Source organism: Melanotaenia boesemani, chromosome 15 (genome assembly GCF_017639745.1).
Source record: "Melanotaenia boesemani isolate fMelBoe1 chromosome 15, fMelBoe1.pri, whole genome shotgun sequence".
Lineage (NCBI taxonomy): Eukaryota > Metazoa > Chordata > Actinopteri > Atheriniformes > Melanotaeniidae > Melanotaenia > Melanotaenia boesemani.
Genome location: NC_055696.1, coordinates 29,543,388 through 29,569,504, shown reverse-complemented (window position 1 = coordinate 29,569,504; position 26,117 = coordinate 29,543,388). Strand labels below are relative to the sequence as shown.

At 37.2% G+C, this 26,117-nt stretch overlaps 1 protein-coding gene across 7 annotated transcripts; it reads left to right on the top strand.

Moving 5' to 3' along the window:
- Window positions 1–1,975: 1,975 nt before the first annotated feature.
- Window positions 1,976–25,564, top strand: LOC121654984 (trichohyalin-like). 7 transcript variants are annotated; one of them, XR_006013056.1, is made up of 6 exons: window positions 1,976–2,103; window positions 2,175–2,261; window positions 2,463–2,651; window positions 9,129–10,243; window positions 10,809–10,926; window positions 11,504–11,833. XR_006013056.1 is itself a non-coding variant. In XM_042009387.1 (6 exons), the coding sequence occupies exons 2-6, from the start codon at window positions 2,240–2,242 to the stop codon at window positions 25,547–25,549; spliced, it is 1,467 nt and encodes a 488-aa protein (XP_041865321.1). In that variant the 5' UTR covers window positions 1,976–2,103; window positions 2,175–2,239; the 3' UTR covers window positions 25,550–25,564. The 7 variants fall into 7 exon arrangements, 6 of the variants coding, with proteins under 6 accessions (XP_041865321.1, XP_041865322.1, XP_041865323.1 ...); XM_042009387.1 differs by lacking the exons at window positions 10,809–10,926; window positions 11,504–11,833 and adding exons at window positions 13,576–13,708; window positions 25,542–25,564; XM_042009386.1 differs by lacking the exons at window positions 10,809–10,926; window positions 11,504–11,833 and adding exons at window positions 13,576–13,708; window positions 13,781–21,475 and having other exon boundaries at window positions 1,999–2,103.
- The last annotated feature ends 553 nt before the right edge of the window (window positions 25,565–26,117 follow it).

Here is a 26,117-nt window from a genome sequence, read left to right as displayed (position 1 = left end):
CTGGAACATCAGTTTTAAACACAGGACTGCTCCTGGGCTGCGTTTTGTCTCCTGTCCTCTTCTCTGCCTACACCAACAACATCACCTGCAGCAGAGAAGGAACACAACTTTTTAAGTGCGTGGATGACATGGCCCTGGTGGCCCACATGAACGACACCCAGGCTCTGTCTGAGTACCAGCAGACAGTCAGCAGTTTGGTCCAAACCTTCTCTGACATGTACCTGGACCTCAACATTGCCAAGACCAAGGAGCTGTGCTGTGGGGGCAAAGACAACTCTCCATCACCTCTGTTAACACCCATCAGCATCCATGGCCAAGAGGTGGAGCAGGTAACAGGTTTTAAATATCAATTTTAAATATCTAGGAACTGAAATTGACACCTGCCTGTCCTTCAAACAACACGCTGATACAGTCTATAAAAAAGCCCAGCAGCGTCTCCACCTGCTCAGGAAACGTAGGGCTTTCTGTGTCAGTAAAGACATTTTAACTGTAAAGCCAGGAAAGACCAGGAAATCCAACATGATCACAGAGGACCCCTCCACCCGCTTTACACCTCCTTTCAATTGTTACCTTCAGGGAGACGTTACAAAGTCCCACTGGCCCAGAAAAACATCTACGAGAAATCCTTCATTCCCGCTGCCATAACCGTTCTGAAAAATATTAAATAGGCACAACTCATCTCACCATTTTCTTTGTAAATTGAATGTTTTGTTTGTTTTAAATGTTTTAATGTTTTTTCTTAATGTTTTTATTTTAAAAGTGGACCCTTGAGCCTGTTAAAGAAGGATTTCTGACACTGGGACAGACAATAAAGTTCTATCTATCTATCTATTTATCTGCATGCCTGCCTGATGTTATTTACCTTATTTAAATGGTGGCATGTCCTTTCTGTATGAATGATTTCAGTATGATATATGAGAGGTGTTAGTACAATGTGTGAATGACTTTAATTTCATGTGTCTGTGAGACGGTAATTTTGAATAATGTCTCAAGCAGCCCCTCCGCCCTGATGTGCAAAGCATGTGCACACGCAGGTCTCCACTAATTTACCCTCCATCCAGCTGATAAAACTGAGATAGCAAAGTTTGATTGTAATTTTATTTAAAGTTTACAGCTATTCATTAACATTTCTGCTCTATCAAACATTTCTGTGGTCTAGCGTAGATTTTATCTGCATCTGGTTCTCCTAAAAAACATTTTCCAAGCTCAGCTTCTGATCGGTTGTTAATGTGTTTAATTGAGAGCAAAGCTGCATTCATCTCTCACTCTTGGTAACTCAGTGTGACAATAGTTCACATTACTGCACATCACAACTTGTTAAATAGTCTAGTCTTTTTCTTTTCTTTTCTTTTTCTTCCCCGCCACAAAAACTCTTCAAGCCAGAGATCCCACATGGTGCCTGAAATTTGGGAGCCCCCCAGGGGGCATGGAATTTTTTTTCTTTCACATTACCAGCAATAAGTTTCTAGATACCTGATCTAGAAATGTCTTCAATATCAGTACCAATAACGATACCAACATCGGATCGGTGCATCCTTTAGTTAGAATGGAAAGTCAATTGAGCGCATTCCCATTAACACAGCAGCTCCAGGTGACCAACTTTTTTGTTACAGCTATGTAAAAATTAATGAAACAGAAAAAAATAAAATAAAAGAAATAAAATATTTCGAGCAGTTTTTTTGCAAATTTGTGACAACAGGCATCAGTTTTTATTTTTACCAAAATACAAAAAAAAAAAAAAAAAAAAAAAAAATTGTTGTGTTTAGTGAGTTTTGTATATTTTTAAGAAAAGAAAAAGAAAATGAATAAATTTTAAAAGTTGTAGTCAGCAGGAAATGGAGGTTTCTGTGTTTTCATCTAAGGCTGAACATTGACTCCACCCTTATCAGCTGAGGCCAGATGATAAGGGTGGAGTGACACTGCTGCTGTGTGTGAAGCTGCTGCACACAAACACCCACAACTATCCAATCATCAGCAGACGTCCCGGGTGACGCATCTATCTGCTGGTCAACAAGCATCCGGAGGAGAAGATATGTGAGGTGTTCACCATAACACTGCCAGTTACCACCAAACACCAGCACAGATGACCGGTTACTTACTGAGGTATGGAATTCACAACTCATTTGTCATAATATCTGATTAATTAGCATATTGAGCTGTGCTTTGAATTTTAGATCATTTCTGTTCAGCTGTGAACTCTCATGGAAAGCCTCAGTTTGGGATTTGTAACCAGGAAAACATGGCAAAATCAGGAGACCATGGTGAGTTCAGAGCTTTCTTTAACTCCTAATAACATCTGCATAAGTTACCTTCTTCATGCCTTTATTTATGTTTATTAAAAAGAAAAGAATTTGCTCATTAAAAACTGAAACTTCATCCAGCTGACCGCACTAAGAAGTGATATGTAGTTATTGTCAGGTCTGCATCTCTGGCTGATCAATAATCATCACGTTCATGTGCAGCGGAGAGGTTCCTGCAGGAGATCAGAGCTCAGCTTGTCTCTGAGGGGGAACCTGCCGGAGCCATCATGGAGACCTGGATGTCTCTGACACCACAGGAACAAGTCAGGCTGCTGCTTCAGATTCTGCAGGGAAAAACATCACCTGAAGAGACACGTTCAGACCAGGACCCAGAGCCTCCAGCTGAGCGAGGTAAACTCAAGTTTCGCAGATGGTCTGCACACTAAAACGTTTCCAACATCAAGCTCCAAGTTAACACCTGAATTTGTTCACAGTTATATAAAAACTAAATATACATAGTACAAAATGAAAATAAATCAATTAAAATACAATTAAACATTAAATAAATGACTGACAATAAATAAAGACAAATAAATACATAAATAATAGTAAATAAATAAAATATATCAATAAAATAAAAAAAGGCTGGAAGCGGTTGATAAAATGATCTGTAAGCAGTTTCTGATGTCATACTGTAGGTCTGCAGGGATTTAAATAAAATGTGTCCACATCTCCACTGGCAGCTAAATGCTGCTTCTCCATGTTTAGTCTGGACTCTGGTCTAGATTCTGGTCTGGACGCTCTGACCTGAGTCATCTGATCTTTGGATCTAAGAGCCCTGCTAGGTTTCTATTCTCTGAACACATGACGGATGTATTCTGGGTTTTAAAATCTAATCTGTGATTGAAATCAGTATAAAGTGGGAACCAGTGTAAAGATTTTAGTCCTGGTTAAAACTCCAGCAGCAGCATCTGGATAAGCTACAGATGTTTAATGCTCTTTTTGTGAAGTCTTGTTAAAAGACCAGTACAGTAATCCAGTCCGCTGGAGATGAATGTATGGATGAGTTTCTCCTGACTAAACTTTTAATTCTGTTGATGTTTCTGAGGTGGTAAAAAGCTTCTTAGTGAAAGCTTTGATGTGGCTGCTGAAAATCATGGTTGTTCAAAAATAAAAGTTTGAAATAAAACGAATGAAGACAGGATGTCTCGACAGTATAAATTACCCTATAAAAGTATATTACCTTGTTAATACAGGTAAGATAATTCAACAGTTTAAATGCCCCCATCAAAATATGCTACTTTATATTGTATATTTATGCATTTAGGATCTCTCAACAGTATTAATTATGCAATCAAAGCATTCTACCTCATGCAGGTACGATGATTTCACAGTGGATAATTTAAATGACCCCATCAAAGAATGCTACCTTATAGAGCATATTATGCAGGTAGAACAATTCCACATGTAGATTAGTGAATGTAGATATTTACATAGTATGTTACAATGACTCAAAATAGTTTAAAGATATTTTTTTATTTACAACTTTTATGAACATGCATATAAATAAATAAAAATTAAGTTTATTTCAAACCATGAAAGTCTCACAACAGGCCACAGTTGTGACACCTCAACAGTATAAATTAGCCCATCAAAGTAAGCTACCTAATATATTTAAGGTAGGGTGATCTGACATAAAAATGTGCTACCTTATACTGTAGCCTATATTAGTGCAGGTGGGATGCCACGAGAGTGCATTAAATACACATATGAAATGAAAGTTATTAGTTTATTTTATGAGGTACAGCTGATGAAAGCCTCACACAACATGTACAGCTGTCAGACATGGACTTGGGGGAAGCATGGATTTAAGGGCGTGTCGTCACTCCATATTGAAATGATGCTTTTGTGTCGTGCGCATGTGCAGAAGGCATAGGTAGCATGTCTCAATTGGTAGGATGAAATGTTAGAAAACCTGTACTGTGCCAGAATTCTAGTGATGGGAGAAAGAAATGCGGGATAGACGTGTGCAAGGAGAACAAAAACAAAAAAACAAAACAAACAAAAAGAAGAACGCCAACTGTTGAATGGAGACCTCTTGCTGTCAACCACTGCCATCATTCAACCGTCATTGTTTCTCCAACGCTTTCCCTCTGTTGTTGTCAATGACACCAAAGTGTGCAGCTGCAAGCAATGAAACTAATATTGGCTCCAAATTAGTCTAGTAGTGGCATGTATGGAAAGCCTTACGGGAGCTGGTGCAGAAAATTAAAAGAAACGGATCGTTGTTTCTGCACTCTATGCTTTTGAAAACTGATAAGTTTTGTCATGGTGTAGGTTCAGTAGGTCACCTACGTAAAGCTGGCCCCAACGTTCCTGTCCAGCGACTATTAAAATAAAGGCCACTAGAGTCCACAAATCCTTCCAGCAAAATCCCCAAAAAAAGGACTTGGCCCTCTTCTCTTTTTACTATACACCTCTTTATTGGTGCAGTCATTAACTCTCATGGCTTGACTCTTTTCCTCTTTCCCCCCGGTGGTGAAAAGATCTACCAAACGCTGACCCACCCGCAGAGTTCTCGCTAACTTTTAAGAGCAAGCTAAAGACTCAGCTGTTTAAGGAGCATTTCCTCACTTATCTTAAAGGACTACTCCAATGCTTATTTGGAACTATTTAAAATGTTCTCAGTAGTCTTTAAATTGTAATTATAAAGTTTTTGGCAAAAAAGCCATTTTGATCAAATTTTTCACAAGATGTCCTCTAGTGTCAGATAAATGTCACATGGACATGTGAACAACATGAAAAACATGATTTTCACCAGAGTGGGTCTTTAACTCTTCTACTCGTCAGAATGAGTTAGAAAGATTTGTCCAGCTCTTTGGCACAACTCAGCACTGAATAAGCTACGTGCACTACTGTGTTGAAATCATGATCGTGTAATTAAACAAAGGACTATTGCAGGGAGGGGAAGGGGGAAAAAGAGCACTGCTTGTAGCACTACATGACAGCGCCTGGTCCAACTGGACTCACAGCAGGCTGACTAACACTTAATTATAACGTCCCATCTTGTTTGAATTCATGCTTGTGTTGTTCCTACTCTCAGATGTAAGTCGCTTTGGAGAAAAGCATCTGCCAAATGACTGTAGAATAGAATAGAATAGAATAGAATAGAAAAATATAAATCTGAAAATAACCCCGAAACTAAGGAAATAGTTGAGCTTCCGGGTTGACTACATCAGTCCCACGGTTCAAAATGAGATCCTGACTTTATTGAGCCACTCAACAGTGTGTGAGACTGTGTTTCCTTTTTTTGATATTTTAGTTGTTATTGTTTCTGCTTAGGTCCGAAAGAAATTCAGAACTGATCATATTATTCTGTAATGTAGTTAATCATGAGATGATTTATTGCTTTAGTTCAAAAGCAGAAACTGCCATGAGTCTTCAAAAGATGTAGTTTATATTCAGATGTTTTTTTATTTGTCTATTTATTTATTTTGACATATTTTACATTTGCATTATTTGTCTTCTTAAAGGCAGAAGGCATAGGTCAAGCCACTTTTCTTTATCTTGATTAATTCTGCAAATCTGTCCTGTCACATTTGAATAAAATGTGGATGTATTTAGTGTTGTGTCATTTCTATGTTAATTTAATTTAATATTTTAAACATTTAATAAAATGTATTGAATTTAATAAAAATTTAATAAGAACTTCTAAGAAAAAGCCAAATAGTTTTAAAATGTAAGCTTTTTCTTCGAAATCTATGTTTAGAAGTTCAAGGAAAGCTGCCACTTTGAGCTAGTTTAGCCAGAGCATAAACGTTAGCAACTGTTAAACAGCTGTTAGCATGAAACATGCTCATTTTATCCTTTATTTCCCATGCTTGTTTTTATGTTAGATTAACTAAACATGCATAATCCATTAACTCACTTGAAATGGCAGCACCTGTAAGATATCCTCCTGTTTAAATGGTTTCTTTCAAATGTACATGAACAGTTAGCTAAACAGCTGCTAGCATAAAACATGCTCATTGTATTCACACTTTTTTGCTTACTAATAGCGGGTTAAGTGAACAAACTTAATAAAAACTTCTATATAATTTTCCCATACTTGTTTATTTAGTAATGTCAGCATAATAAACAATCTAAATCTATTAACTCACGTGAAATGGCGCTACATGTAAGAAATCCAATACTAATAGCAGGTTAAGTGAACAAATTTAATAAGAACTTCTAAGAAAAAGCCAAATATATATGAGTGTGTGATGCCCGCCGGCTTATCAGCCAGCCAGGAGAGAGTTGCAGGACGTGCTGGAGACGCTGACAGTGGAGGATGCCCAGCACCCGCCTCCCCTGATCCCTGATTGGCTGCCTTACCACTCACTTCCCAAACAAGCTGTCCAATCCGGAGAAGAGGCCTCCTTTAAGACAGAGTCATCACCATCATTCGGGGCAGCTGTGGACTGTGGGACACATGCCTGCCAGTTTGAGAAAGATTGTGGATTGTGTGGTTTAAGAGACTTTTCTGTGCGAGTTAGAGAGTTGGTTTAGTGATAAATACCTTTTTGTGTTCTGAGTTTTAGTACCATCCCTGCCTGAAAGAAGGAGGTTTTTTTTGTGTTTAGTTTATTAGGAGTTTGGTTTTGTTTTGATAGAAGTCCGCCTGAGAGCGTGTGTTCATTTTGTTTGTTAATTAGTCCGCCTGTACGCGTGTAGCCCGTTTTGGGGACATTTTTGGTTTATTTGTTTGTTTTGTTACTAAGTAGAGTTAAGACTAATTGTTAAATACCCGACAGGGACACTTTGAGTTTGTTTATTTTGTATTATTTGCCGGTTAAGGGTTGTTTGTGTTTTGGAACCCATTTTTGTTAATAAACTTTATTGTATTTCATTTACCCTTGGTCCGGCCATTCCTGTGTTACAGTCCTTTTGACCCCTGGACGTAAAGGGGGACGTAACATAGTGGGGGCTCGTCCGGGAGATTTTTGTAATATTATATATTATTGTATATCACTTTATTAGATAAGTGTGTGTGTGTGTGTGTGTGGCGCGTGGTTTGAGTACCCATCGTGGTGCGAGTGGTTGCTCTTACTGCTGCGTGTTTGTGTGGCTCTTTTCAGGCACGGTAGGTGGAATTGAACTCAGTTTTGTTGGCATTGTACAGGTAAGGTTAATTGTAATTTTGTGACATGGCTATGCGGCGCACTCCGTTTGATCTGGATCGGTTCATAGTGGAACCGACTCTGGATTGTCTGGAGGCGTGTCGGAAGGATGATTTAGCCTTAGTAGCTGACCACTATGACATTCCAAGGCCGAAACAAATGCGGAAAAATGAGTTAATGTCATTAGTGGTGGCAGGCTTGGTGGAACGGCAGGTGCTTCAGGTGCCTGCAGTTGCTGGGAAATCGGAGGATTCTCCTGATGAGGCTGTTCCCTCCACCAGTGTCTCAAACCGCGCATATACGCGAGTGCACTGGAAGGTAGTGCGTAGTGCACACTAAGCACTACCTTCTGTAGTGCACACTATCATGAGTCAGTGCTGATCCAAATTGAGCACTAACGTTTTGAACTTACCGGTAGTGACGTACCAGCATTTGACGGCGATTCTTCTCCTTCTTTAATTTACAGAATGAATGTCCAACTCTTGATTTTACTTTCTTTTGTTTACTCCTCAATTAATAGCACCTGTAAACTTTGTCGCATTCAAGGCCAACCCAGGATCCTCCTCCGGCTGCACATGAATTAGAACGTATGCTTTTTTATTTTAAGGTATATGACCCTCCTACATGCTGCCTAATGGCAGCGCCAATCCATTAATATACGTTTTTTTTTTTATTTTTTTTTTTTAGGACAATCCGTCCAAGTTCTTCCAAAATCACATTCACATACGTGTTTGCATGTCATCATACTTTTATGCTATTAAATGCCTTTTAAAAGGCCTCATTAGTGAAACAAAAAACCGCGGCCTCCACTGTATTAATCTACCTCAGTTGATAATAGAAACCATCAGCACACGTTCATGTGTCTTTGCATGTCTCCCCATACCTGTTAGTATAAAGAGCAGTTTAAAACACTAATAAAACAGCTTTTAAATATGCAATGATATCGTCACTGAATTAAAGTACTTTACATTATACATCTGTTCTCAGTGGTGTTTACACTGATACAGTTAACATCTGGCAACAGGAAACAGCTTATACTAGAAATCATCATTTAAAATATGAAATGCAGCAATGAAGAGGCTAAAACACAGGGATACAGAAAACATTTTATTTAAAATTTTTCTTACAACATTTCTCTCTTGTTGGCTCCTCTTCTCCACAGCAGCGTCCTAGCCCCCAGGTTGTGCACATTCATCGCACAAGTGTGTACATTTTTGCTTGTAAGCTAATTAGAAAAAATGTTTTTAATATAGAAAAAGTCAGGAATTCAACAGGACGTTATTGTGGGAAAAAGGTTTTATGTGCTCTGTGCAATAATGTGCTGAAATTTCAGATAAATTACAGGTGCGTCCATTGAGGAACACCTTAAAAATGTTCAGCTGCAGGATTTTTAGAAGTCTGTTTTCTAATTTTTTTTTTTTTTTTTTTTACCTTACTGTTACTCCATGTGGAAAAAATGAAACCCATCAACATTCAGATGTCATGACAAGAAACAAACAGTTTTTGTCCATCTGTACTAAAAAAGGATTTTCATTCTGTTATGCTAGTTTTTCTTTCATGACACTCAGCTACAGTATTTCTTTTCTTGTCCTCAGTTCTTCATCAATATGATAATTTGACTTTACTGTGGAGTTTTACCTTTTTCCATAATCTATAATAAAAAATATAAAACAGATTCAGTTTGATAGTGATTGTTCTGTCCCTGTTGTTGTTGTTGTTTGTTCAACAGAACAGAGACAAGGGAGCAGCAGGATGCTGGAAAAAGATGGGGAAACCAAAATGGAAATAATGGAAAAACAAAGACAACTAATTAGTCAAATAATTGAAGACACTAAGAAAGTTTGGGAAGAGACACAAAGAGAAAGAAAAGAAACAAGTCACTTACTGAAGACGAAGATGGAGCTGCAGCAGGACGCCAGCAGATTGACATCTGAAGATTATGATTCTGTGAAAATCAAGCTCCAGAAATTTCACGAAAACATGGGAAAACTTTTGGATAACCTGGAAGTTAAATTAACATATATCCAATCAGAAAGAGCTCAGTTAGAAATAATGAAATTGGAAGTGAAGACAGAGAGAGAAAACATGGAGAGAGACAGGAAGCTGGTTAAAGCAGAAATGGATGCCATGACGAATATAAGGAAGAGTGCCGACCAGAAAATGAAAGAACTTGATGGCAAGTTACAAATAATAAGGACAGAGATTAGAGAGTTGGAAGTCATTAGCAGTGAAGTTGAGATAAAGAAAAAAGACCTTGTAAAAATGATAAGAAAGAGCAGGCAAAAGAAGGAAGATATTAGCAAGCTGAATGAGAAAAAGGAAGAAGTTCTGGAAGAAATGGGAGACAGAAAAACCCAAAGTGGAGTGCAGAGATCAGAGCTGGAAGCCATGGAGGATATAACAGAACTGCAGCAGCACAATAGAAGCAGAGAAATAACGTCTGAGAACAATAACATGACCTCTGACATGCAGATGGAGGATCCAGATGAAGAGGAAATCCAAGAAATTTTTCATACGAAGCAGTGCTGGAAGAACTTAGAAGAAGAAAGGAGCCAAATGAAATGGATGAATTTCCAAGTGATGAAGAAGCGACGGGAGCTCAGCCACCAGCTGGAGAAAACCACCAGAGAGAGGGATGAGTTAGAAATCATGAAGATAAAATTACTCCACCAAAAACAGGAAGTTGACAGAAGAATGGACAATATAATCCACACAGCTATGACTCTGACTGAAATAAAAGATAACATGAAAAAATGTGCTGCAGAAATGAACCTCACAAAAACAGAAATCATCAAAACCCAAAAGGAGGTGGAAGAGAGCAACAGCGAAGTCAAAAACTTTAAGGTAAGTCTGTGTAAGTTTTGTTTTTTTTAAACTGGTTTATCCACAGCAGCAGATCATCAAATCAGAAAGAAACGTACCTCTTTCACCTGATACCATACTGTGAAAGTGGATAATAAAGTCTTATCTTATCTTATCTTATCATCAACATGACAGAAATGTTCTTTAATCACACAGTACAAGAAATCCATCACTTTATTTAAAGGCGATAGCTACAACGTTTTCATCAAAACAATTCGTATTTCAAAAGTAATAACATCGAAAGAACATCTAGAGGGGTGCAGAAGAAAATTATTCATTTGAATGAAAAAATATATTACACTATATAAATAATTGTTTTATAAATTTTGATGGGTCCAAAATATATAAATATTTACATTTGGTTACAATGCCAACGTCTATTCTAAAGGATTCTAAGCCAATAGCATTAGTAGGTTGATGTCACGTGCAGCGAAGCTCCAGAATAGCCAGACCGATAGCACTGTTTATAAATGGCATCTACCCGCATAGACATAATAAAGATAAATTATGTCTATGTCTACCCGTTACATTTCTCAAATGAAAGCAGACCAAAAACGAAGCAGGACGAGGATGAACATTGGTCAAGCATTTGAGCGTTGGTGCAAACTGAAGGAAGAAACGGTGCTAAAAATTCACGCAGAGGTTGCCACTTTCTTTCTAGACAGGTAAGTAATACGTTTATTGCTAATTAATGTTTAGCCTTACTGTAACATTTGTAATGCTCATTAACGGTCAGTGGGTACTGTAAACTGGCACAGGTGTGTTGCAGCAGGTTTGTCCATGTTCATTTATGGTGAGTTTTTTCTTCTTACAGTTGTTTTCATTTCAACCTGGTGCTTAGTAAATGCGGTTAGCTTTAGCTCATCCTTTTTTTCAGCAGAAATAAGTACAAATAAGTAATATAAACAATTACTTTCTAAGATTGTTTTGTATGAGAAAAATATTATCATAGATCTAGCCTAACGTGATTCACAGATCTAACGTGGTGCTGTTGAATATGTTTAGTGATGTCAGTTGAAGTGATTTCTGTCGGCTGATTTAAGTTTTTATGTTGATGTTTAAACAACAGAAGTTCCTGCAGTATTAAAATGGAAGCTGTTTGAGGTAAAAATGTAGCATAGCCACGGAAAAATTCTGCAGAGTTACTCTTTATGTATGATGAAGTGTTAACTTTCTGTTTGCATGCATTCTCATTGATCCTGTGAACTATTCATCAACTCTGTTTTCTTATTTTTCTGCCAGTGTGTTGTCTACAGGTCCTGCACTCCCAGCATCTGACTGACTCTCCACTGAAGCCCTTGGTCACCATGGAGGTCTACAGCATGTAGCAGCTAACGAAGACTTTTGGATCTGCTCTCATTGTTTTTCTTGTTGACAAATTTGCACATAGTTTGTACTGATTTTAGCACAATTGCACATTATATTCAGTGTTGAAACTGACGTGCAAAGATGTGAAATTCTCATTATATTACTTGAAGATTTTATGCCACAACTTCAGTGATTTTCTTATATCACGTGCATATTCTGTATTTTCTTTTAATGAAATTTATGTTTACTGTTGTGCTGCTACTGTTTATTCTGACTGAGAATTTCAATAAAAACTACTTATATGAAAAAGATAAAAACTGTTGAGCTTCTCATCCGGTTAACAATCATGTTTTCTATTCACTGTTTATCTCCACAAGATTTTTTTTATGTAATTAAAATTTTATGTAATTTTCATTATCAAAACTGACACTGGTTATTTATATGCTTAAGAGAGGCAACGAAGAGTCCAAAAAGACTTCAAAAATGCCATTGACATAGGGCTGGGCGATATGAACCAAATCTTATATCTCAATATTTTTTACCTGAATCCCGATATACAATATGTATCTCGATATATATATATATTTTTTTTTGTCAAATAACCAAAGAGACAGCTCTAATTTACAGCCTTTAGTGCTAAAAACACTTTTATTAAGGATCAGCAGCACATGTGCATTAAACCAGCTGACTGAAATTAAAGTACCTTTATATTAAATTAAATTCTCCTAAAACAAAATAAATTAAAAATCCTTTTCAATGACCATAATAAAAATACAGTTGTGCAAAATGCAAAAGAAAAGATGCTTTTAACTCAAAACAAGCTATCTCGATATAAACGATATTCCTTCCTTCTATACTGCGTCTGATTAAGTCTCGATATATTTAAAAATCTCGATATATTGCCCAGCCCTACATTGACACACATTATTCATGTTTGAACCATGTACAAAAACAAAAAATCTTGCACATTTTTGCTGCACACATGGTATGAAAAAAAGCTTCCAACTGTCTGACTGTACACACACATCGTCATATGTCTTATCCTGTTATCAGCTGATCACCATCTCTCCAAAAAAGTATATTCATTAACATAACTTGCATAATAAAAACAACAGCAACAACAAACAAGACAAAAAAAAAAAACCTCTCCTACTTGCCTTTATGAAAATGCTGAGAGCAAACATGAATGAAGGGAGATGGTGGTGAAAGTGATGTCCTTACCTCACTGCTGTGATCCAGGCCATCCGACGCCTCAGCTACATCCTCAACCTGCTGTTCAAAGCTTCTTTCAAAAGTGGGAAACCGAAAAACATCTAACATTGCAGCCTATTTTTCAACCTTTGTTGTGGCTTAGTGTGGCAGTCTTTCACACAACACGAGACTCCCATTTTATTAAAGATTATAATGCAGGCAAAGACGATGCACAGTTGTTTATAACAAGGATGCAACCAACATGGTGATCAACCCACAATGCACTGCAGTTATCACCTGACAAAGACCATATGCACACGGAAAGGATTTTATTAAATACTGCGAAAGACTCACTTGACATCTCTCCTCTATGTCCACATATGGATCTTTGGCGTACCTGGCAACTAGTAGAATCTAAGGTTGGAGCGAGAGCGAACGAGTGTGAGTGCGACACCTACTGGTGGGGAGGGGTTAAAATTGTAGCTATCACCTTTAATCAACTTGAATCTTTGAAGGATAATATGCCCAATAAAATTTATAATTATAAACACTTCTATGGTAAGTTATAACATCAGAGAACATCATAATCCTCATAGTTGTAATAATTAAAATAAAAAAAAAAGATATGTGTTCATTTTAACTTATTGCACTTGTTTAGAATTCGTGGTGTTAGAGAAAAAGTTCATTTTAACATCATTATTATTATCAGGTAATTTTATTGATTGCTAAAGCCTGGTTTCCTACAGTAAGTGGCATCATAAGTACTACAACGTTATTTTTTATGGTAACAGATTATAATTCTCTGTTTTGTGAAGGACAAGCTGAGATCCATAAAGGATTTAGTCAGCAGATGGATGACACAGTCGACTAGCAACAAAACTTTGTCAGCGAATCCATGGAATGAGAATCCCTGCAAGTCCCAGAAAGATGAAACATCGGGAATTCCAGGTAACAAACATGAAGCAGAAAATCAAATTGCAGAAGAAGCTGTGTCTCTAAAACACGGCATGATATCTGAAGATCATGAAGACGAGCAGCAAGATGACGAGGTCATCAGGGAAGAGTGGAGCTGTGTCTTGGAGACTCAGACAGATACCCAGGAAAAAACACTGATCGTCGATCAAGAAACAACCTTACTGGTAAATGTAAGGGAGAAGATTGAAATAGAAAAGCAAATATCTAAACTAAAGGAGCAGGAGGGAGAAATGAAGGTGAAAATACAGCATGATACAGAAAATATAATGGAACAAGGTAAAGAGATGAGAAGGCTGATGACAGAAATAGATGAGCTGCAGAGTCAGAGGCCAAACACCGAAACTCAAATCAGGGAAAAGCAAAATGAGGAGGGAGCCATGTTCAAAGAAATACAGCACAAATATGTTTTAATTTCAAGTACAAATGTTCTCAAACAAAAAATAATGCAGTTAGAAATGCAAGATGAGGCTAAACGAGAGCCCGACTGCATAAAACAAGAGTCAAAACAAGACGTGCAGACACAAACTGAGGGTACAGAGAGAGTTAACCATGAAAAGAAGCTGGAAAGCTCTGACTTATACAGACTTTGGTTAGAGATCTGCAGAACTCAAGACACCATAAGGATGGTAAAACTAGAATCTGGTTACCAAACTAAAATAAGTAAGTCAGATATGGAGAGTGAATATGGAGAAATTGAAAGAGTTCTTCAAGAAATGAAGGAGTTGCAGGAGCTTTTGAAAATGGTAAAAACTGCAATGGAGCAAAAAAAACTGAATGTCAGGGAAGAAATAAGAAGCATGAAAGCTGGGGTGAACAGAAAGAGACGAGAACTGGATCAAAGGTTAGAGAAAACTTTAAGAGAGAGGGATGAATTAGACATTTTGAAAATAAAAATACAGAGGCAATCTGAAGAGACTCAGCAGAAGATGGAGAAAATAGAAAAATACCGAAGCTCCATAAAGAAAATGGCTGCCAAGATCAGAGAGAAAAATGAAGAAATGGACTTTAATATAAGGGATATGGAAATAAAACTGAGGATGGTTCAAGACCTGAACAGTACGGTTGAGGCTACAAAACAACAAATGGAACATATTTATCTTTTAATATCAAAAGAGTGGGCTGAGCTGGGAAAATTCAGGTCTGATGTCAGAAAGCAAAAGGAAAGGGAATATGTGGTTGTGAGGGAAAAGACACAAACAGAACCAGAAAATAGTGACACTGAGCTGCCAAAAGATGGAATAAGTGAGGAAGAACAGGTTCAAAAACAAGAAAAGGAAACAGAGAGGGTGGATGCAAGAATATCACAGCATCAAACTGCAGCCGAGGCACAAAACATGGACATTTTAACAGAAAATTCTAAACGACAGCAAGAAGAGCTGCACCTGATTAAAAGAGAAATGAGGGAAATTGAGGTGCTGAAGTCAGAGCTGCAAATAAAGACACGAGAAAATCAACAAGTTCTTAGAAAAACCACAAGACAAAAGAAGGAAAATGAAATGATATTGAATGAAATCAAAGAGAAGACAATGTCTCTGAGGAGAGAGACCAAAAAGAGAAGAAGAGAATTAGACCGAAGGCTAGAGAAAACTTTGAGAGAAAGGGATGCACTGGAAGTGTTGCGATTAAAGATGAAGCAACCAAATGTTGAGCTGGTTGTGAAAAAGGTCAGTGTACATGAAAAGACTTCTGTCATTAAAGTACACAGCGAAATTGACTCTGAACATTTGGAAAGGACGGACATAGCCAGTCTCAGGGAGGAAAGTGAAGTCATAGACACCAGCTCAAAGCTTGCAGATTCTATCAATGATGTTCACAACATAAAACAACAGATCTGTGTTCATTTGGAAACAATCAGGAGAGAAATTAAAATTTTGGAGGAAGTAAATGTTCATTTAGGAAAACAAAGACAAGAACTTCAAACACTAAAAGCTCATAACATGAACATGAGGGAAAACATGAGCAGATTAAACTCTCAAATAAAGAGGACCATGCATGCAGAAACACGTGTAAATGAAATGGTCCAGATTAACTCTGAAATCCAAAGACAAAAAGAGGGACTTGATATCAGTCTGGAAAAGCTGAAAAGAGAGAGAAATGAAATGGAGGTGTTAATGACTGAGTTGGAGATTAAGAAAAGAGAAAATCAACAGATTGTTAGAAAAAACATTCGAAAAGAGCAAGAAGTTCAACGAGTGTGGGACGAGATCCAAGCAGAAAAAGATGCCCTCAAGAGAGAAAGTCAGCGGAAAAAGAAGGATCTGGACCAGAGACTGGAGAGGATCATAAGAGAGAGGGATGCAGTAGAGATCATGAAGCTAAAGTTCAAAAAAGAAGCAGAAGAATTCAGAATGATGGAAAAGAAGACATCAGCAAAAACACAGTTTCCCAAACAAACTGAAAAGCATGATGTACTGATTCAAATATGTATTGACAGACATGAGAGAATCAAGACACAGACTGATGTTATAACTGCGGTGATGGAGAGCTTAAAACAACAAATCCAGATTCAGGCAGAAATCATTACAACCTCAAGGAAAGACTCGGAGAGTATCAGAAGTGAAATGAAGGGAATAAAGACCATCATTGTGTCTGCGTTAAGGATTATTAAAGCCAAGAAAATGGTTTTAGAAGAAGCAGAAAAGCGTGAAAAGGAAGAAGATCAGACAATCACAAACAAATCCAGTGTTTTAGACGAGAAAGAGACCGAACTGGAAACAGAGGCAAAAACATTTAAACCTAAAATGATGATGCTAAAAACTGAAAAACACAGAGCAGATGACAAGGAACGACAACACCATGAAACTGATGAAAATGACAAATTAAAGACTAAAGGGAGAAATGAAAGCAACCTGACAGATTATGAAGACCAAATAATAAAACAAAAAACATACAGCGAGAAAGAGAAGGGTGAAAAGAAGGAATTGGAAGAGGAGAAAGCAGTAAAATTTGGTAAAACAAAAATGAAAACACACACCAAAAAGAAAGTAGATGATGTGATTAGAAAGACATGTATTAAGGAAACAGAAAAACTGGACTTGAAAGAAATTGAATCTGGAATCCAGAATCAATATGACATGTTAGAACAAGCAAGACAAGCATTGAAAGACGAAAGAGAACAAATGGAAATCATCAAGACTGAACTAGAAAAGAAGAGAGAAGAAGCAAACAGTCTGTTTGAAGATATAATTGGAGAGAAAAGAAAACTCAATGACCTCAACCTTCATGTCAAGACTCAAAGACAACAACTTGAGGATGCCATGGAAACAATGGTCTTGAAAGAAAAAGAAAGACAAATCCAACATGAAGAATTCACAAGACAAACACAAGAACTGGAAACCAAAATGAAGAAAGTTGAGGCAGACAGACAAGAGTTGGACGCTCTTGTGGAAAGTACCAACACAATGAAAGAACAGGTTGAAACTGACATGATTAACATCCAGGAAGAAAAAGAACAGGTCAGTCAAATAAAGATGGACATCGACAAAGACAGAGATATGCTTCTATCTGAGAAAGAAAGACTAGAGGAAGAATGGTCCCAGCTGAAAATGAGAGAAGAACAACTTTTGAAGGACATGGCATCAACAGAAACTCTCAAAATGAAACTTCAACAACTCAAAGAAAGAAAGACCGACAACTTCAGACAGAGAATGGTCCAATTACAACAGAATAATGAAGGTGTTCAGAAGTTGTACAATGTATTGGAAGAAAAGCTTGTAGACTTTGATCAACAGAAAGAAAACATGGTTTCTTACACTGAGACATTGGAAAAACAAATGTTGGCCCTGAGAAGTCTTCTGTTGGACGCAATCACACAGAGAGAAGCCATGGATAACCAACGGACGCAAATGATTGAGTTTGATCAACCACGTGCTGATGAGCTAAAAGAAAGGATTAAACAAGACAGAGAGGATCTGGATAGAGAGACTGACATGATGCAGAAAGAGAAACTGGATTTGGAGAAAATGAAGGCTGAAATCCAGAATCAATATGACATGTTAGAACAAGCAAGACAAGCATTGAAAGACGAAAGAGAACAAATGGAAATCAACAAGACTGAACTAGAAAAGAAGAGAGAAGAAGCAAACAGTCTGTTTGAAGAGATAATTGGAGAGAAAAGCAAACTCAATGACCTCAACCTTCATGTCAAGACTCAAAGACAACAACTTGAGGATGCCATGGAAACAATTGTCTTGAAAGAAAAAGAAAGACAAATCCAACATGAAGAATTCACAAGACAAACACAAGAACTGGAAACCAAAATGAAGAAAGTTGAGGCAGACAGACAAGAGTTGGACGCTCTTGTGGAAAGTACCAACACAATGAAAGAACAGGTTGAAACTGACATGATTAACATCCAGGGAGAAAAAGAACAGGTCAGTCAAATAAAGATGGACGTTGACAAAGACAGAGATATGCTTCTATCTGAGAAAGAAAGACTAGAGGAAGAATGGTCCCAGCTGAAAATGAGAGAAGAACAACTTTTGAAGGACATGGCATCAACAGAAACTCTCAAAATGAAACTTCAACAACTCAAAGAAAGAATGACCGACAACTTCAGACAGAGAATGGTCCAATTACAACAGAATAATGAAGGTGTTCAGAAGTTGTACAATGTATTGGAAGAAAAGCTTGTAGACTTTGATCAACAGAAAGAAAACATGGTTTCTTACACTGAGACATTGGAAAAACAAATGTCGGCCCTGAGAAGTCTTCTTTTGGACGCAATCACACAGAGAGAAGCCATGGATAACCAACGGACGCAAATGATTGAGTTTGATCAACCACGTGCTGATGAGCTAAAAGAAAGGATTAAACAAGACAGAGAGGATCTGGATAGAGAGACTGACATGATGCAGAAAGAGAAACTGGATTTGGAGAAAATGAAGGCTGAAATCCAGAATCAATATGACATGTTAGAACAAGCAAGACAAGCATTGAAAGACGAAAGAGAACAAATGGAAGTCAACAAGACTGAACTAGAAAAGAAGAGAGAAGAAGCAAACAGTCTGTTTGAAGAGATAATTGGAGAGAAAAGCAAACTCAATGACCTCAACCTTCATGTCAAGACTCAAAGACAACAACTTGAGGATGCCATGGAAACAATTGTCTTGAAAGAAAAAGAAAGACAAATCCAAGACGAAGAATTCACAAGACAAACACAAGAACTGGAAACCAAGATGAAGAAAGTTGAGGCAGACAGACAAGAGTTGGACGCTCTTGTGGAAAGTACCAACACAATGAAAGAACAGGTTGAAACTGACATGATTAACATCCAGGGAGAAAAAGAACAGGTCAGTCAAATAAAGATGGACGTTGACAAAGACAGAGATATGCTTCTATCTGAGAAAGAAAGACTAGAGGAAGAATGGTCCCAGCTGAAAACGAGAGAAGAACAACTTTTGAAGGACATGGCATCAACAGAAACTCTCAAAATGAAACTTCAACAACTCAAAGAAAGAATGACCGACAACTTCAGACAGAGAATGGTCCAATTACAACAGAATAATGAAGGTGTTCAGAAGTTGTACAATGTATTGGAAGAAAAGCTTGTAGAATTTCAACATGATATCAAGAGATTTCAGCATAAAATTCATTCTATATTCATTTCCACATTTGAACAGATGTCAGAAACTGAGAGCTATGACATGAGCAGTTCTAAGTTGATGCAACAAGAGAAAGACAATTTATTGATAACACATTGTGACAAGGCTTCACAAACTGAATTGTTGTATCATGACGATGCAGAGAAAAATGACTGGAATAGCTATGACGAATTAGAGCTTGAGAGGTACATTTCAAGGTGTCATGAGTCTGATCATACATTTGAGGAGAAGCAGAAATCTACTGAAGATAAAGTTAATCTGATTGTAGACACCAGTTTAAAGAAACATGAGAGGGAAGGTCCTCCATCAGATCAAAAGGAACCGACAAATGTATGGAATGAGAGGCCTTCAGCCACAATCAAGATGTTCAAGCAAGAAGATGCATTCACCAGTGAGGAAAAAAGAGACTGCTTGCGAAAGATATGGAAAGACACCCGGATAGAACGACAGGAGATCAGTCAAATGAAACACAGGGGCCAGGAGATCAAAAACAATTTGGAGAAAAGACTTAAAGTCGTCAATAGGTTTGTTAAGAGAACATTGTTTCACAAAGAGAAGACATCAATGGAGAAGCAAGCACCAACTGAGGACATATTGACTAAAAGTGACTGGGACAAAGACAGAAAATCACTCATCAAAAAATATGCTGAGCTTCATCAACTTAAAGTCCACATGCTTAGTGAAATGGAAAACCTCTATGTCACAGAAAAGGTTTCTAAGACAGTGACAACCACTGAAAAAGCTAACCAGACATCTCAGGAGGATCTGACCCCATGTAGTGCAGTCAGAGAAGAAGAAATGAGAGTCGAGGTAACTGAGGCAGCTCCAGAAGCATCAAGTGGACTTTTCCGTCAACTCCAGCATTATTGCTGTCGCTGCTGTTGCCGCTGTTGTTCCTGCCAAAAACATGCATGCTCTGCTGAAAAATGAAAGGCACTGTCATCCTCCCCTGGTTTATTTCCTGTCTTTTTAGACAACAAGTGATTCTGTTTATACCGGATACCTGAACGTTATCAGTCTGCTGTTACATTTAATTATTTCAACAATCCACAAAATATTTACACTTTTTAAATTTAGTCCTCTGACTCCAAATATCAAGTATATCAATATAAAGTTTTTATTGTGTTCATGTTTCATGCTTTAAAACATATAGAATTAGAGCAATGCATTTGTTTGCTGATATAAAGGTCAAGGTGTCCCTGATAAGAAAAGGAGAGAGTTGTGTACTCAGCTAGTTTAAAAGAGAATGCTTACTTTTGACTTTGCAGTATGAAATATAATTAAATTTAATTTTAAGTTTATAAGAAATGAGATGGTGAGATTATTGTTGATGTAACTTGATGATTTTCTCCTTTCTTTCTTTCTTTCTTTCTTTCTTTCTTTCTTTCTTTCAAAAACAATTAAATGATTATCTAAACTAACTACAACCCTGAAAGATTTGCATGTAATAAAATTACGTTTAAATAAAAATATGTTGACAATCAGTCTTAAAAAGAGTATATGTTGAATAAAGTACTTCTTTGAATAGAACTGCAAAGTATCCATTCCTTTTAATTATTTAAATTTGTCCGCATTACCTAGTTATAGTGTAATCTGCTTTGGTCTTGTGCTCAAAACACCAAAACAGAATTTCAAGAGTTTGTTAGAAGAGTAAGAAATCATGGTCTATGAAAGTTAAAGTGTAAATATTATATAATAATTTTATTTAAACTTTTTCTTTTATATTTCTTAGCTTTAAAAATTTGGCATATGTTTGGATTTAATCAGGAAGAAATGTTTCTCAGGACTGCCCTGAACTCTATTTCCATAACCTTCTTGTTTGCTAAGGTATATGAATATTCTAATTAAACATGATCATAAATAAACTCCAGAAGAAAATCCACAAATGTGTTGTATAATCTCTTATTTTACTATCCACAAATATCTGTTGTGTGAACAAAAACGCAGAATAATGTACAACTTAAAGGGACATTCTGTAACTTTTTCTGTTTCTGTTGTTTACTGGCCAAAATCAACATCTTGCATGTATGTGTCATCATTGGTGTATTATGACCCCCGCTAATGATCTGACACATTCTTGTGAGCAAAGAATTTTACACTTGTTCATACCAAGTGGCAAACTCCAGCGGTGAAATGTGAAGTCTATGTGGAAGTGCAAAAAATTGCAGTTCATCCCTCATCCACTAGGGGCTGGTTCCAAAATTGAGTCAATCCCATAGACTCCCATGTTAAAAAGACCAACTTCACAGCAGAAATAAACATGTTTAAAGCCTGGTACAAAAATCCATTTTTGATTAATAGGTCAAGTTTACCTTCATGACAATTGTGAGGGGGGTGAATTTTTTTCTAACTAATCCATTTGGATGTTATTTAATCTTGGAATTAATAATTAGGGGCGTGTCCTTTTGACTGACAGGTATCCAGCATCCGCAGAGAGAAGGAAGAGTGTAGCACAAAGGCGGTTTGTAGCCAGCTAACAGTGCACCTTAACTTTAGGAGTTTGATAGACGGCAATCATCCACCCCCATGCTCACAGCCCCCTCTCAGCACCGACAAATAGCACCAACCACACGTTTTCCCTGCGAGCCAGCGGGAGAAGATACACAAGAGCAGTTTCATAGAAATAAATAAAATAATAAATTAATAAAAACAAGATGGAAATTAATATTTTACTTGATCCCTTCAGATACATTATTATGGTGACTCACTGACACATGAATTTATATTTCCTCCAGATTAACCCGTCTAATTGCTGCTCCAGGATCTGATAAGATGGTATTTCTCTCATTTTTACACCTGAAGTGGGAGAAAGTAAAACCTTCTGCTGCCAGAGGTGTAAATGCCAACAAACTGATCCTTCTGTTTATGTAAATACTGAGCGGCAGTTTCCCTGGTTGGTTCTGTGGTGAGATGCAGGCTGCAAGTCCCCTAATTTCCTGAAAAAGTGTGTGTGATTTGCACTAAAACTGTACATGTGTCTTTGGGTCCTGATTATTTTAATTTTGTTCATAACTGGTTTGAGTTAAGGTTTTTGATAACCCTGGTACAATATTCAAATTTATAGTGAACAAGAACAGAATCTTTTAAGGGTACAAACTGAAGGCCTGATTTATATTTTAGTCAAGCAAACCAAAGATCTGAAATCTGTCTGAAAAGAGATGAATCAATAAATAAATTGCTTAGAGGGAAAATTCCTAAACCTTGAAAAATGCTGATGAATAAATGGATATTAAATTAAATTAAAGGAGCTCCTCTTTTACCAGTAAGCAAATGTGACTATATGGAAAATTAGTTTAAAGAGAGAAAACATTAAACACTGAAACAACAAACGTACGTTGATATGGATAAAATTATTTTTAGGTAATTGTTATCTCTGTAACAACACAGGAAAAGTGCACTAAAAACTAATACAGAAAGGTACCGGAAGAGAATTAAACCTATTTCACATCCATGGATATTTTAATCTGATTCTCTTATAAAAGAGAAGAGAAGGATTTGTAAAGTCTAACAGAGGAAAAAGCTGCTCGAGCAAATTTGGTTGATGATGGACACATTAATAAATAAATAAATAAAAAATCAAATTGGTTTTATGTCATCTTGGATTTCAAAGCATTGAAATCTCTAAAACAAATGATTTGGCCTTTCTGTGCAGGACGTGTGACATGACTGACAAAGTTCTCTGACCTGAACGAACAGACCGACGTGTCTTTGACCTTCTCCTCCCAGCAGGTTTTTCTCCAGGCTGCTGCTCTAACTGCTTTCAGAAAAGGTTGATTGCTGTGTTTCGTAATACAGTAAACTCCAGGGTTCGGTTGTACAAGAATTTGAATGTTTTATGTATAATTTTACTCTTATCTGGGATTATGTAAAATATTAAAATAAAATGGAAAATATATCAGTTTGTTGGTAAATTAAGTTTTCCACTATGCATCCTATGGTTACAGGTGTAAAATAATTACAAAAAAGGCAAAAGAAGCATGGGTTGTTAATAAAATTAGTCTCATTTAGTCATTAATTAACTAATTATCATAGAAGTGTCCTTATTGCTCAAATACTCTGACATAGAAGTGTTTTTCTTAGGAACCAGTTATTCTTATAACAGAGGTGTTCTTTACTTATTAATTAATCTTTTATCATAAAGGTGCAAACTTATTTAAAATTGTTTTGTGTACCTGTTAAAAGTTAATGTTTAAAAGAAACAGGTACTGTTACGACCCATATCAGGGGTATGACTGGGCACAACACAAAAGTAAGTCAGGACAGATGTAAAAGTTGTTTTCACAGAAGTGTATGTTTACGTGGTTTCAGTCGCTTTCATTGTCATGGTTTACGCCGGCTTTCAGTTGCGGTAAAGCCAGCCTAAAAGCTGGTGGAAAGGCTTTATAAGCTGGCTTATAAAGTGTTTGAGAAAGTGAAAAGCTAGAATGCACTATACATTAGAATGCCATACACGATTCCAACGTTAGACAGCAGTAATTCTTACACAATGTTCCTTTCTAATAATTGTTACTTCATTTGAACATGCACCTAACCCTTACAGTCTTTCTGAATTTTGCCAACCCAAATCAAATCTGGCCTTGTCACACATTTTTCTTCTTTCCTCAGAGAGTATAATGATGACCTGAGGTGAGGCCAAGATTGTCTCCAGTTGATCATGGCCCAGAAGGAAATCTGCACCTTTATCTTGTTGCGTTTATTTATTAATGTGAAGAAGTGCTTTTTGTAACACAGCGACGAGTTCTTTGGTCTCCAAGTCGGAACTGACCTAGTTATGTTGTTCTAATTTAAATTTATTTTGGTTTCACTTCTGAAGAAAGATAAAAAGTATTTTCTCAACTCTGTTCACAACATTGATAACTTTCAAAATTAAAAAAACAACAACAAAAAAAAAAAAAACGGTAGAACTGCAAAGGTAAAAATAAAAAATTTGAACACCTCTGAAATTTTTTCTTCATCACTTGGGACACTTGGATGGTATTCAGAGAAGCCGCCACATTCGGTTTTAGTCCTCACACCGCGAATGTATTCATACAACAAAAAATGAAGAGAGTTTGCTCAGACATTAACTCAAAAACCAGACATAATAACTACCAATGCTTCAAGATAAAGATGTGCCTTATACAGAATATAAATGGACAAATAATATTGTGGTGTACCAGCCTGTATGCTAGATGGCAGTAATAGACAGTACGGTGGAGAAGAGAGGACCGGAAGTGTAGGTTAGAGTTACAGACACAGAACGTCATGTTGATGTAAAATGTTCCAGACTCAGTTAACATCCTGAATAAAGCGAGTATTTCGACTCTATAACTGAGTGGTCCCTGACGACACCACAAATATCCAGACCTGATGGGAAAACTCTTCAAATTGAAAACTCAAGCCAGAGACTGTGTTAAAGGATTAGTAAAAACGTCACAAGAGGAAACCACTCCAAACTACTTTACATTACTTAAATTCTGGTTTTAACCCCCGTTAAATTCAGTTTTTAGGACTTTATTAATCTATTTTTTACAACTTACAAACTTTTAATAAGACAAAGAGATTGTTTAGTAATTAAAGTCAGAAAGGTGTTTGTAACAACTTAAATGTCAGGAGAGTTAAACCAGTCCAGACTCCTGCAGCTCATTTTTGCAGATGTTAACATAAGCACTGAATCAGCTGCAGCACCTGATCTCTGTCACATGGAAAGTTTCATGGTGATGTGTTGATGAGCTGGGGATAGAACCACCATCCTTCCAACTGGTTAACTCATATAGCTGTGCCTTTTTTATGAATAAATATATACTTTAATAATATAGGGTTATGTGTGATGTGACTGTGTGATAGTGAGTGCTTATGGGTACAGCGCAGGGGAGGGTGTGAGTGTGGGGTTATATGGGTTGAAAGGCTGGAGTAGGTGGAGGGTGGGGGAGGGGGTTGATATAGTTATAAGTTATAAGTCTCCCATACCAAGTACTCCACACTACAGGGGTGGTGTCATTGGAAGCACAACTTACAGCAAGCAGCAGAGTAGTGACACACACAGCGAATATAACAATGACAACCAGATCTTTGAGGCCATACTCCTCCTTCAGCACTGTATGGACCCCATTGTTACTCCCCATCATGACCGAGGCATTATCAGTCCATATCCCCAGGAGTTTCTCTTTTTTTGAGACAATTGTGTGTTTGGTGTCACTAAAGTACCTTATCACAATCCCCAGGTACTTAGAAACGTTTACATCTGTGGACTCATCGAGGAGGAGGCTGAAACGCTGGTCACCCACATCTGCAACCAACCTTTCCAGAAAGTATGGTGCTAGAACACCATTGATCATTTCCGTGCACTTTGTCCTGTGCATTCTGAAGTGAGTAGCAGCAGTGGAGTCTGAGAAAGCAGCTTTACATGCTTCCCCTATGTGGTCACATGCCAGCATGGAACAGTGTTCAGCAATAGCTAATGCCATAGTGGCTTCAGCTTTTTTTGCAGTCAAACTTTTTATTTATTAATGGTAGCTTGCTTTGGGTGGAACTGTTGTAAGGCTTTGCCTTTTGAGTATGTTTTTGAGTTGTCATGTGTTTTTTTTATGTATCACAGAGTTTGGCATAGAAATCAGCCTTACAATACAGGCAGTATGCCCTTGTATCGTCTCCAATAAACGGCTTCAACCAGCCTTTGAATTCAGGGTTTGATTCCCACTCCTTTCTATACTTTTGAGTGTACAGTTTAGACTGAGACATGATGAGCTAGCTAGCTAGCTAGATGTTTAGCTTAAGTACAGAAAAGCGCACACACAGTG